This window comes from Eucyclogobius newberryi, unplaced genomic scaffold (genome assembly GCF_026437365.1).
Source record: "Eucyclogobius newberryi isolate DKJ021-1_F unplaced genomic scaffold, fEucNew1.0.hap1 SCAF_22, whole genome shotgun sequence".
Lineage (NCBI taxonomy): Eukaryota > Metazoa > Chordata > Actinopteri > Gobiiformes > Gobiidae > Eucyclogobius > Eucyclogobius newberryi.
The window spans coordinates 23521138-23535359 of record NW_027315857.1 but is presented as its reverse complement, the minus strand read 5'-3'; the positions used below and the strand labels follow the sequence as shown (position 1 = coordinate 23535359).

At 43.3% G+C, this 14222-nt stretch overlaps 1 protein-coding gene across 1 annotated transcript; it reads right to left on the bottom strand.

Moving 5' to 3' along the window:
* Nucleotides 1-28: 28 nt before the first annotated feature.
* LOC140372118 (uncharacterized) lies at nucleotides 29-14222 on the bottom strand. The gene is made up of 14 exons (XM_072459403.1): nucleotides 13937-14222; nucleotides 12402-12465; nucleotides 11537-11599; nucleotides 11368-11439; nucleotides 11241-11303; nucleotides 6922-7005; nucleotides 5755-5802; nucleotides 4500-4565; nucleotides 3714-3785; nucleotides 3556-3618; nucleotides 3288-3356; nucleotides 2146-2196; nucleotides 1245-1298; nucleotides 29-49 (listed from the first exon to the last, which is right to left on the bottom strand). Exons 2-14 carry the CDS (start codon nucleotides 12462-12464, stop codon nucleotides 29-31), a joined length of 789 nt encoding a protein of 262 aa, XP_072315504.1. The 5' UTR covers nucleotide 12465; nucleotides 13937-14222.

Below are 14222 nucleotides of genomic sequence, written 5' to 3'. Positions count from 1 at the left end.
CACACAACATGAACAAAGACGCTGAGGTTTACATGCTCTCTGGCACCACCTGGTGGCACCACTCACACCCGACACGGGCAAAAAGAGCTGAGTCATAGTAGAAGTAGTAGTAGTTTGAAGTGTGATATATTGCTACAGAAAAATGTCAAGATAATATTGAAATAGGCCTCCTGCTGGTGCCAGAGTCAGGACTAAACATGGACCGGCCTCCTGCTGGTGCCAGAGTCAGGACTAAACATGGACCGGCCTCCTGCAGGTGCCAGAGTCAGGACTAAACATGGACCGGCCTCCTGCTGGTGCCAGAGTCAGGACTAAACATGGACCGGCCTCCTGCTGGTGCCAGAGTCAGGACTAAACATGGACCGGCCTCCTGCTGGTGCCAGAGTCAGGACTAAACATGGACCGGCCTCCTGCTGGTGCCAGAGTCAGGACTAAACATGGACCGGCCTCCTGCTGGTGCTAGAGTCAGGACTAAACATGGACCGGCCTCCTGCTGGTGCCAGAGTCAGGACTAAACATGGACCGGCCTCCTGCTGGTGCCAGAGTCAGGACTAAACATGGACCGGCCTCCTGCTGGTGCTAGAGTCAGGACTAAACATGGACCGGCCTCCTGCTGGTGCCAGAGTCAGGACTAAACATGGACCGGCCTCCTGTTGGTGCCAGATTCAGGACTAAACATGGACCGGCCTCCTGCTGGTGCCAGAGTCAGGACTAAACATGGACCGGCCTCCTGCTGGTGCCAGATTCAGGACTAAACATGGACCGGCCTCCTGCTGGTGCCAGAGTCAGGACTTAACATGGACCGGCCTCCTGCTGGTGCCAGAGTCAGGACTAAACATGGACCGGCCTCCTGCTGGTGCCAGAGTCAGGACTTAACATGGACCGGCCTCCTGCTGGTGCCAGAGTCAGGACTAAACATGGACCGGCCTCCTGCTGGTGCCAGAGTCAGGACTAAACATGGACCGGCCTCCTGCTGGTGCCAGAGTCAGGACTTAACATGGACCGGCCTCCTGCTGAGGTCAGACCAGTATTGCGTAGTAAAGTTACACTAAAAGTACTCAAAGTATCGCCCATCGCTGCCGGCAAAGTTCAAACCTCGACTAAAACCATGACAGGATTTGATCTCTTTAAAAGGTGTTTTTTTCGCTCTGTGTTGTGATTTTAAGGCTTGTTTCCTGTTCCGTAAAGCCATTTGAATGACTTTGTACAAATAAACTGGCCCTGGCCTCAAAAGTGGGCGTTACCTGCTGATTGGGTCGAGGCGGGAGAACCGGGGCCCCATCAGCTTCTAATGAAACCTGCAGAGAAACCCAGAAACATCATATCTACTACTCTTGATTAAGGCGTTTAAGGAGCGTTAAAGGTCCACATGAAGTTTCTTGGTGTTAAAGAACCTGTGGTTAATATTTACCGGTTTTATTTCTGTTCAGTCACAGTTTGTGAAGAAAATGTGAAAAATAGGAGTTTAAAATGACAGGAAGTGGAGCTGAATCCCTCTGTGATGTCATCAGTGTGCGACACAGAGACAGTTTAAACCATGGTTGGACTAAATAAAGGTGTTTTATGGTCTTATTGTGTGTCAGATCAGAACTGTTGTCATTTATGTGGAGTTTGGCTCTTGTTTACAGTCTGGTTGCTATGGTAACAGCTGTGGAATCACATCTATGTCATATTTGTGCTCGTGTCCAACCAGGAAGTACAACTATAAACTTTACATGTAACAAATATGTTTCTGTTGTTTTTTGGTGACCTCTGGTGGCGACATGGCGCACTACATGAACTTAGAGCTCACATGAAGCTCACTTGAGGCTCACCTGAAGCTCACTTGAGGCTCACTTGAAGCTCACTTGAGGCTCACTTGAAGCTCACATGAAGCTCACATGAAGCTCACTTGAAGCTCACTTGAGGCTCACTTGAAGCTCACTTGAGGCTCACTTGAAGCTCACTTGAGGCTCACTTGAGGCTCACATGAAGCTCACTTGAAGCTCACTTGAGGCTCACTTGAGGCTCACTTGAAGCTCACATGAAGCTCACTTGAAGCTCACTTGAAGCTCACTTGAGGCTCACTTGAGGCTCACTTAGAGCTCACTTAGAGCTCACTTAGAGCTCACTTAGAGCTCTATGTTCTTGATTGGAAGGCAGTACCTGCTGTGGACTTGGCCGGGGCGGGAGCTCTGGAGTCTCCTGATTGGACGCCTGTGAACAGAGACGTTTCATTCAGATATCGAGGGAAACTCATAAAGCGGTGAAGAGTCAAATGTAAACTGCAATATAAGAATATGAGTTTATGTAAAGGTTTAGTAGTTAATTAAAAAAACATTCAGAAATAAATATGAACTGCTAACTTAGATTTTCCCACATCTGACTTGGAAAAAGGCCCAATGATAATTTTAATGATAAATAAAAATAATAATAATAAGCATTATACCGGTAAGTAGAACAATGAAGAACAATAAAATGAATAAAAATAATAAGCATGAAAAGCAGAATTAAATAAATAAATAATAATACAATTAATAATAATGATAAGAATGATAAGCAGAACATTACAATAAATAATACAATTAAAAATAATAATAATAATAATACGCATAAGTAGAAATAATAATAATACTAATAAAATGAATGAAAATAATAAGCATGAAAAGTAGAATAAAATAAATAAATACAATTAATAATGATAATAATAAGCATGATAAGCAGAACAATAAGGAAAAATAATAATAATTAAATAATAATAATAGAAATAGTAATTGTTTTGTAATTTGTAATTTTTTTTCTTTCTTTCCTTAAAACTCCTGCCACCGACACCCTAAATGGATACTTATGTGTTCGCTTTGAAAAAAATGCACCTCAAACTTGCGAATTAAACCTTTTTTGTTTGTCACAGGTTGAATAAATATAACCTGTGATTTAGCGTGTTTGAGAGGCGTGTTTGTTTAGCCCGCGCTAACGTTAGCCACGCTGTTTACACTGTTAAAAAAGACGCTCCGAGGTCAGAACTCGTGGCAACTGGAACACAGCATTAGTTTAGTCTAATTTAAGTCAACAGAAGCTGCACTTTCACTCGTAACGCAAACAAAATGTACACGAAGTTAGTTTTACTCCTCATTTCATAACTTTTTTTTAATGATTTGTATTTCGTTTTCGTCGTCAAAGCTAAAAACAAAACACTCTATTGTATTAAATGAGCTTTTGTATCGTAATTCAGTGACGCCGGAAACAAAACGGCGCTGGGAAAGTGCGAAACATCGACGCGACGGATGAATTTAACGACCGTAAATGACCTTTTTGTCTTGCAGGTTGTTGTTGTCAGCCAGACTTCCCTCGCTGCTGGAGAGGTCGCCGTGGAGACGCTTAGAAAAAAAAAGCACATTTTCAGACAGGTGCGCGCGTACAGACAAGTTATACAGTCAAAAAACACTTGAATTTGCTTGATTGCGTGTTCAAAATGAGTTTAGATTCGTGTTTCTGATAAAGAGTTTCAAATCAACGCATGGGAGCATCTTTAGCGCACCGCTGCCCCCTCCTGGTAGGTCGTTGAAGCGCGCTCACCTTGGGCTGCGACGACTTGAATGGGTTGACTTTCTGCATCATGCCAGAAATCACTCCGGGATTCTACGGTCGACAAGTGTTCCAGACCATGAGCAAAACGTGGAATTATAAAGTAAATAAAGTAAATAAAGTGAGCAAAAGTGAGTAACGTTGGTCACCGGTTTAGTTTGCGCGGCGTCGTCCGTGGCTTGCGCTTCTGTCGAAACACGATTCAATTCATTCTTTGGAGCCTGGAAGAAAGATGAATATTAAAAGTGATCTGGGAAAAGGGAAAAACTAAAAAAATGTAATTGTTACGTTTACATTAGTGTCAAGTAAAAGTGTTTATAGAGCACATTACACAGACATAAAGTGCATTACAAAGTGCAACAAGAACACACAAAATAACAGGACAAACACATAAAAACGATATTTAAAAAAAAAAAGTCTTTAGCTGCTTTTGGAGAAGTGTAAATCATAAATAATTTCTTCTCATTGGCTGTAAATGTTTGAGTATTAAAGAAAGGTCACGTTTTGCCCGGTTTGTGTGACTTTTTTGTCGACTGAAATGTGCATCGAGTTTTCCTGCTAATTTTATTTAGTTTTTCCTGTTTATTATTATTATCATTATTATTTTTTAATTATCATTACCATTACATATTTACATAGGTCTTATGGTCTTATAGGTTTTGTATGCTTATGTTGCTGTATGTTTAAAAAAATATATAGGGGGGAAAAAGAACATGCTCTGTGCAGTTCACATTGCTGACAGAAGAGGGCGATAGACACAAGCTTTCTGTGACGTTTTACACATATTTAAGGGATAAAACAAATGACGAATAATATCACATATAAGTCACTCTGGAGTATGAAAAAAGATTCCACTTATAGTTGTGAAAAGTCGAGCCCTTTTCGTGCCATAAACGAGGTTACGCTTCGTCGTCCCGTAAAAGCGTCTTCTGTACCTGTGAGGACGACTTGAACGGGTTGACTCTCTGCATCATCCCGGACATCATCCCTGGACTCTGCATCTGTCGCGGGGACAAAAACACACACTTAGACACTTTATCGGGACGTTCCACTGTTCACGGGTCAGAGTGACGACAACGTGAAGGTCGTGAAGGTCATGAAGGTGGTGAAGGTGGTGAAGGTGGTGAAGGTGGTGAAGGTGGTGAAGGTCGTGAAGGTCGTGAAGGTGGTGAAGGTGGTGAAGGTCGTGAAGCTCGTGAAGGTGGTGAAGGTCGTGAAGGTGGTGAAGGTGGTGAAGGTGGTGAAGGTGGTGAAGGTCGTGAAGGTGGTGAAGGTGGTGAAGGTCGTGAAGCTCGTGAAGGTGGTGAAGGTCGTGAAGGTGGTGAAGGTGGTGAAGGTGGTGAAGCTCGTGAAGGTGGTGAAGGTGGTGAAGGTGGTGAAGGTGGTGAAGGTGGTGAAGGTCGTGAAGCTCGTGAAGGTGGTGAAGGTCGTGAAGCTCGTGAAGGTGGTGAAGGTCGTGAAGGTGGTGAAGGTGGTGAAGGTCGTGAAGGTGGTGAAGGTGGTGAAGGTGGTGAAGGTGGTGAAGGTGGTGAAGGTGGTGAAGGTGGTGAAGCTCGTGAAGGTGGTGAAGGTGGTGAAGCTCGTGAAGGTGGTGAAGCTCGTGAAGGTGGTGAAGGTCGTGAAGGTGGTGAAGGTGGTGAAGGTGGTGAAGGTGGTGAAGCTCGTGAAGGTGGTGAAGCTCGTGAAGGTGGTGAAGGTGGTGAAGGTGGTGAAGGTCGTGAAGGTCGTGAAGGTGGTGAAGGTGGTGAAGGTGGTGAAGGTCGTGAAGGTGGTGAAGGTGGTGAAGGTCGTGAAGGTGGTGAAGGTGGTGAAGCTCGTGAAGGTGGTGAAGGTGGTGAAGCTCGTGAAGGTGGTGAAGGTGGTGAAGGTGGTGAAGGTGGTGAAGGTGGTGAAGGTGGTGAAGGTGGTGAAGGTCGTGAAGGTGGTGAAGGTGGTGAAGGTCGTGAAGGTGGTGAAGGTGGTGAAGGTGGTGAAGGTGGTGAAGGTGGTGAAGGTGGTGAAGGTGGTGAAGGTCGTGAAGGTGGTGAAGGTGGTGAAGGTCGTGAAGGTGGTGAAGGTGGTGAAGGTGGTGAAGGTCGTGAAGGTGGTGAAGGTGGTGAAGGTGGTGAAGGTGGTGAAGGTGGTGAAGGTGGTGAAGGTCGTGAAGGTCGTGAAGGTCGTGAAGGTGGTGAAGGCGGTGAAGGCCGTTACCGGTTTCTCAGCCTCCACAGAGTCGCTCGTCGTGTCCACCTTTGTCACCTGAAAACGCACCGTCAGATATTTTAAACACCGTACGCATTATGTATTTGGATCGATTAGGTATTTAAATGTGTTTTATTAACATTTTATTTCCCATCTTTAGATAAATACTAAACTACGGTATTTTCTGGACTATAAGTCGCACCTTTTTTCATAGTTTGGCCGGGGTGCGACTTATACTCCAGAGCGACTTATATGTGATATCATTCGTTATTTTCACACCGACAACCACAAGAGGGCGCTCTAGGCTCTCAGCGACGCAGAAGAAGAATCTGCACTTCCTCTTCCTCTGGAGTTTGTGGAGTTGTTTAGAAGTGACACAGAGGAAGAAGAATTCAGTGGATTGAGTGATTTGGGGTAAAACTGATGCTTTGCTAAACTTGTTAGCATGTTCTTTATGCTATAGTTATCTGAATAACTGTTCATATGTTACGTTAACATACCAGACACTTACCACAGTTCTGTCTGTGCCTCATGTAGCTGAAGGTGTTAGCGTTAGCATACGTCATGTAGCTGAAGGTGTTAGCGTTAGCATACGTCATGTAGCTGAAGGTGTTAGCGTTAGCATACGTCATGTAGCTGAAGGTGTTAGCGTTAGCATATGTTAAAGGTTTTATGACTTGGCAGACATGTACACTGCTGAGTTTATGTATTCAGTCAGATATAATCAAATCCCTAAACTATTGAAGACAAAGTTTACCCAGAGAGAAAGTAAATATAATTTTAGGGGAGCATGTATGTTTGATAGAGCTTATTGTTTATCTATTATTGTTTATCTTTTAACAGTTGTTGCGACGAGTTAAAAAAAGCTACTTCCTTATTTCAGATTAAAAGCATATTTAAGAAAACAATCAAAAAAATATTTAGCTGAATAAAGATGTATTTTGTTTGCATTTTGTTTAGTTTGAGGCGCTTGTGGATGGTATTTGTGAGCGTCCTGTCCAGTATTACTGTAGTTTTGGTTTTGTTTGTGATGAATTGTCCTGGTGTAGTACAAAAGGACAAATGTCCACCAATCTGGTCAAATAAGACATTTTTATTTATTTTCTTGTTTTGTGCTTGGATGCTGAGCACTTTTTTGTTTTGGACCAAACAACAATAGATCAAAAATAGTTGTACCTGTTGTGTTGTTGGTGTTGTTGTTGTTGTTGATGATTTAAATGGATTGACCTTCTGCATCACACCTTTAAACATGCCAGGATTCTAAAAAACAAGAAGAAAAAAGAAGTAAAATGTCCTTAATCAGACTAACACCAGGAAAAGTGCCTCCCGTACAAAAGTATAAGTCGCACCCCGGCCAAAACTATAAACGCTGTCTCTTCTTTCTCACACTTATTGTGCTTTATCTCCTATATTTTGTAAATATAGTTAGTATATTTTTTCTATTTTACTGTACGATAGGGACACGCGCTGGAATAGTGTTTTAATTCAACTGTTTTTGACTTTTTTCGGCTGGATTTGAGCGTTTTTCGTTGCGTTCGTTGTGTTGTTGTGACGTGAGCTAGCTCCGAGCGAGCCCTCGTGACACATATTCATGTGTAATTACTGTCGTGATCACATGCAATGGTATTTATTTATTTATTTGTCTATGGGAGTTTTTATTTATTTATTTATAGGAGATCTTCTACTGAAAGTGTTTTTCAGACTTCCTATAAGTGATCTGTTCTTCTGTATCTACCTCTGTATCTACCTGCGTTGCACCAATGAAATTTCCCCATGTGGGACAATAAAGGAATATCTTATCTTATCATATCTTAAAATACGGTAGTCATTCCATGAACTCCCTGAGCGCAGTTGTGTCCACCTGAAACCTGAAACACCTTTAAGAATCCCACCCATCTGACCTGATTGGCGTCCACAGCTCTTTCCTGGTCCAGAGACTCAGAGGACGGCGCTTTGGGAACCTGTCGACCACATCGCGGCGTGACGGTCAGAGAAGCGGCGGGTCAAGGAAACGAGAGAGTGCGTTTTACCTGAGGCTGCGGCGTGGATTTAAAGGGGTTGACCTTCTGCATCGCGCCCCGAAACACGCCCGGGTTCTGCCACAAGGACGACGAGGGGGACGTGAACTCACAATGTGGAATCTGAATACTACAGAACAACAATGACACTCGCTCTGTGTAAAAGTGCGTCTACGCTACTGAAAGGTCAAGGTTTCCTACAGAACTTTCATTGCTGTATCTTTATTTACGGTTTCTTTTGTTTTAAATGTATTTTTAATTTATTTATTTTATTTTTCTATATATATTTTTATTCACTGCGGGTTTTTTTTTGTTTTTTTGGTACTTTTTTAACTTTATTTTTAATTTACAGAACTTTCATTGTTGTATCGTTATATGCAGTTTCTTTTTTTAAATTTATTTTACTTTTATATATATATTTTTTATTCCCTGTGGGTTTTTTTTTAAACGTTTTTTTTCTTTCTTTTGCATTCATGAAATTTCATTTTTTAATATATATATTTTTACGGTGTTGAATGTGTTGTCGTAGTATTTTGACCATAAATTTCACATTTTAGTGCATCTCTGGGCTTTTTCTTCTTTTTAATGAATTTTGTCATAATTCTTTTTTGTTTTATTAATTTTTTTATGTATATATTTTTTTTAATGTATTTACTGTGTTGAGCGTTTTGCCGTTTTAGTGCATTTTAGTGCATCTTTGGGCCTGTCATGATGAGTTGATTAATTGTTGCCCTGTCACGTATTAATTAAAAACACACAGAGTAATCGTAGAGGCTGTATAAACATGTGAAAGAGTCACGTGCGGGACTGTACTGTCACACGTGCGGGACTGTACTGTCACACGTGCGGGACTGTACTGTCACACACACAAACCGGGTTTTCCAGTCGGTCCAGCAACAACAATGTCACTCTCACTTTAGAACACCTCAAACATGAAGTCTCTCTGAAGTCTCTCACGTGAAGGTTTAGGGCATGTTTATGAGACCTGATCTCATCATCTGCTGGACACGTGGAGCTACAGATACATATGTAACTGAAATATATTTTAGTCTGTGAATCACACGTTCTGGAATGTCGTTCACAGTCTCAGTCTTCTGTCCTTAGTTACTAAACACACTGCATGTCCCTTTGCGCGGGAGGTCAGCACATGTGTCTCCAAAGGGTCAGCTTCAGTTTGACTCGGGCTCATTTAGGTGTTTTAGGGCCCTTTAGACCTCAAGAACCTGCTGCTCCAAGCCCGCTCTGCTCTGAAGGTGTGAAGCACTTTGAGAGTCATGAACGTTCTAGAACTCCAGTGATTGTTGTTGTTGTTGTTTTATGGCAGTTTGCATCCGAGTGTTGCATTACCGCCAGACTTTATTCTTCAGACTTGTTGTTGTTGTTCAGACCATATGACTGAGGCGTATTCTTATGATGTCATAAAGCAGACACTATATGTTCTTGTATTTTAGGATCGTCACTCCTTGACACTTTCAGATAAGATAAGATAAGATATTCCTTTATTGTCCCACATGGGGAAATTTCATTGGTGCAACGCAGGTAGATCCAGAGGTAGATACAGAAGAACAGATCACTTATAGGAAGTCTGAAAAACACTTTCAGTAGAAGATCTCCTATAAATAAATAAAAACTCCCACAGACAAATAAATAAATACATAAATACCATTGCATGTGATCACGACAGTAATTGCACATGAATATGTGTCACGACAGCACATAAATTGCACATGAATTACATAGATTGCACATGAATTTCACAGTAATTGCACAGTAATTGCACATGAATTCCAACAGCAATTGCACATATGACAGAATTGCACATCAGTATTAGGTTAGGTCAGTATTGCGGGTGTTCAGGACTAACAGTTTTTGTTATAAAGTCTGACAGCAGCAGGAAGGAAAGACCTACGGAACCTTTCCTTCACACATCGAGGGTGAATCAGTCTCTCACTGAAGCTGCTCTCCAGAGCGGACAGAGTGTCCTGCAGGGGGTGACACTCATGGTCCAGCATAGATGTGAATCTAGCCAGGACCCTCCTGTCCCCCACCTCCTGCACCGAGTCCAGAGCACAGCCCAGGACGGAGCTGGACTTCTTGATGACTCTGTCCAGCCTCTTCCTCTCCCTCTCTGTGATGCTGCTGCTCCAGCAGGTCACACCGTACAGGAGCTGGTGCCACCACAGAGTCGTAGAAGGTCTTCAGGAGTGGCCCTGTCACTCCAAAAGACCTGAGTCTCCTCAGGAGGTAGAGCCGACTCTGGCTCTTCCTGTACAGTCTGTGTTATGAGTCCAGTCCAGTTTGTGGTTCAGATGAACACCCAGGTACTTGTATGAGTCCACTCTCTCAATGTCCCGTCCCTGGATGTTCACTGGTGAGGGGGCAGTGGGGTGGCGTCTGTGGAAATCCACCACCATCTCCTTGGTCTTCCCCGCGTCTTTCACCGATTTCAACAAGTTAAACCTCTTTACGATCGCTTTCACCGTCTTAGGTGCTGTTGCTTTTCACATTTTACATACCAGAATATTTTTCAGTATTTGCAAAAGTAAATTGCTAACGCTAACACTAATGCTAACGCTAATTCCTAGGTTTTAAGTATAACGTGTGGTAGTACTTTTACGCAAGAATGCAGACACTATCTAGTTATATTCTATCTACCATTAGTTCTCTTTTGTGTTAATCATCTTTGGATCTACTATAGCAACACTTCCTGTTTTTTAATCTAGTGTTTTTCTTACTTCGATGTGAAAGTTCTGAAAAACACTGGCCAAGTCAAATGTGAGTGAAAGGCTGTTTTTATGTTGCATTTCATGTATTCACTCTCGGGCCCCGCGCACTCTCGGGCCCCGCGCACTCTCGGGCCCCGCGCACTCTCGGGCCCCGCGCACTCTCGGGCCCCGCGCACTCTCGGGCCCCGCGCACTCTCGGGCCCCGCGCACTCCCGGGCCCCGCGCACTCCCGGGCCCCGCGCACTCCCGGGCCCCGCGCACTCCCGGGCCCCGCGCACTCCCGGGCACTCCCGGGCCCCGCGCACTCCCGGGCCCCGCGCACTCTCGGGCCCCGCGCACTCTCGGGCCCCGCGCACTCCTCTGCTGCGCTGCCCTCAGAGGATTAACATGTTATGCAAACTACATACAAAGTGAACTCCACAAGCCGCTCCAGTGAGCCGCCTCGTGACACTCTACCCCTCCCCCTCTTGACTGTGGAAGGAGGCTGCAGTCACCAAGCAACCCCAAGGGCCCCTTTACACGACGCAGGCCCCTTTACACGACACGGGCCCCCTTTACACGACACGGGCCCCCTTTACACGACACGGGCCCCCTTTACACGACACGGGCCCCCTTTACACGACACGGGCCCCCTTTACACGAGACGGGCCCCTTTACACGAGACGGGCCCCTTTACACGAGACGGGCCCCTTTACACGAGACAGGCCCCTTTACACGACACGGGGCCCTTTACACGACAGGCCCTTCTTACCTGTGCCGAGGACCCCACGTTGTCCTCCAGCGACTCTGAAGAAGGCGCTTTACTGACTCCTGCCTGTCGTGAAATAGTTTTAAGACTTTTCTACAGAACATGATTTGAGAAACGGTCGCGGTCTGACCTGAGTCGCCGTCGCCGACGACCTGAACGGGTTGACCTTCTGCATGGCCCCCATGACTCCGCCCCTCTGCGTCTGGAACACAGTACGACACGTTTCAACACAATCACCAATGAACGTCAAAGAGATGGTCCTCCAGCAACGGCTCGTCAAGCGTCGGGAGCAGATTCACCTGCGTCGTCACGGTTACCGCGTCCTGCTGGCCTTTGCTGTGAGTGACGGGGTTCTCCAGGTCCTACCACAAGAACATAAAGCTGTATTTATGCAGTACTGGGTCTGTTTGGACAAAAGGAGATGTTTCACCAACAGAATTATAGTCAAAGTTCACATTTTAAAACACGTCCAGGAGAATTAACATTTACACTAGTGCTAAACTAGTGCTAAACTAGTGCTAAACTAGTGCTACTAGTGCTAAACTAGTGCTACGAGTGCTAAACTAGTGCTACGAGTGCTAAACTAGTGCTACTAGTGCTAAACTAGTGCTAAAGTAATAAAAGAATCTTAAACAAGTCGTGTGAACTACAGGGTCAGAAACATATTTATTTCTTGGCAGAGTAGGTTATTTAAAAATTGCAGTTTGTGTGAAATTTTCTGCTTTAAAATGGCAAAAAGATTATCGGGTTTAGAAAATAGAACAAAAGTACAATGGTAAAGTATCGAAAATAGATAGTAATCGATACTAAAACAAGCATCGATACTAGATACTCATTTGAACAAGCATCGATACTAGATACTCATTTGATCAAGCATCGATACTAGATACTCATTTGAACGAGTATCGATACTAGATACTCATTTGATCAAGCATCGATACTAGATACTCATTTGAACGAGTATCGATACTAGATACTCATTTGAACAAGCATCGATACTAGATACTCATTTGAACAAGCATCGATATTAAAAAGAAAGAAAAAAAAGAAGGAAAAATCTAGTTTTGAAATTGTACCACCACCACCACCACTACTAACTTTTATTTCCTCCACATTTTGTGTCACGACGTCAAAAACTGGTCTGGAAAACGAAATCAATGTCACCTGCGGATCGGGCCGAGGAGGCACCGCCGGGGTCTGACCTCGCTCTCTCCTGAACATGTTCATCCTGAAAAAACAGATATTACCGTATTTTCCGGAGTATAAGTCGCACCAGCCAAAAAATGCATAATAGAGAAGAAAAAAAAACATATATAAGTCGCACTGGAGAATGAAATGCAAGTGTGAAAATAACAAATAAAATCACATACAAGTTGCTCCGGCGTATAAGTATATAAGTATAAGTCGCACCCCGGCCAAAACTATGAAAAAAGGTGCAACTTATAGTCCGGAAAATACGGTAGTTTATACATTTAGCCTTCTTTTACCCAACCAACCCAAATCAAGCACAACAGGCTCCTCTTGACCAAACGGCCCATCCAAGGACAATTCAGACGGTCTATAATAATAATAATAATAATAATAATAATAATAATAATAATAATAACCGACTCTAGATTTAGCGATTCCGTCGATATCGTGGACAGATTTATCGAGAGTTTGTTGGTTGAATCGGTGTTTAATACGTTCAACACTTTCACCGTTTTGATGATTAAAATGAGTGTATTTCATATGAAGTTTGCGCGAATAGTGAAACAGCGACACGTAACAGAATATCACGTACAGTATGTATTAAAGCGAGACATCGTTGACATCGCTGCGATTCACGATTATAATGAATACCGTAAATTAGAGCGACTATAAGCCACTACTTTTTACACACGTTTTAGTTGGTGTGCGCTCAATAGTCTGAATTTTACGGTAATTGGCCCCGTCCTTGTTTTTGTACACCTAGGAATACCTTAAAGTTGAAAATTGGGCAACACTGACAAAAATGTATGGCATTTGGTTGAGAAGGACGGTAAATAATCTCAAAATGTAAAAAATAAAACTAATAAAATAAATAAATTCAACAAAATATCACATGTGAAAATTGGCGCTAATCAAATGACCAAGAAAATGACCAAAATACCATAATATATACGACACATCATGAAATACACGTCATGTTATTGTCACGTGACTGTTTCCCCGGTACTACCACGTGAGTTCATTTAAAAAAAATAAAAAAATAAAAGTTCTAATACTTTTTAAGGTTATTTGCAGTTTATATTACAAAAAAAAATGAACACATTAAGTAAGGAAACAACAAGTTAAACAAAAACAAAGCTAAAAACACACTAAAATAAATTACACGTTTATTGTATGTTTATTTTGGAGGTTCTTACAGAGGACGCGACAGGGCTGAAAGTCACCGTCACAATATCATCACAAACATCAGGTAAAAACGCGTATCCTCTCAAATAAACACAGCCGAATTGACGCATGTGCATCGCGTGACGTTAACGTTTGCGCAAATCCACAAACGTCCCTCGACAAACCCGTTTAAACACACAATCTGCGTTAAACAGTCGCAAAACGTCACGCGGTACGGCGCACTAACACGGGAGGATTAAACACACACAAACACAGGCGCGCGCGGCTTTGTTCACGGGAAAGTTCGAGACTAAAACAGCAAAAAGAGCGCGAATGACACTCACTTTGATGTCGACTTAACGCAAACGCACAATGTGGAATAAACGTGTCCAAACAGCACCAAACCCTGTGCCACGGCGTCGCTTCAACTCGCGTCTTCTTTTTCTTCTTCTTCTCGCATTGTTTCCTCTCTTTCTTTGTCAGTGCGGGACTCGAACTGGTTAGCTCTAAACTCGGGGCGGACCCTGACAGTGTTGGGTTACGTTTGTTCAGAGTGGGACAAAAGCAGACGCGAAACCAAATCACGCCAAAGGGGAAAAAAAGCAGCAGCAGCAGCAGCAGCAGCTCGAG

Excerpts from the sequence above, each read along its gene's own strand:
- LOC140372118 (XM_072459403.1), bottom strand. The coding sequence starts at position 12,464 with ATGAACATGTTCAGGAGAGAGCGAGGTCAGACCCCGGCGGTGCCTCCT. Across the intron at positions 11,440-11,536 it reads CGGTAACCGTGACGACGCAG|ACGCAGAGGGGCGGAGTCAT; the intron begins GTGAATCTGCTC and ends ACTGTGTTCCAG. Across the intron at positions 4,566-5,754 it reads CTGTGGAGGCTGAGAAACCG|ATGCAGAGTCCAGGGATGAT; the intron begins GTAACGGCCTTC and ends TCCCCGCGACAG.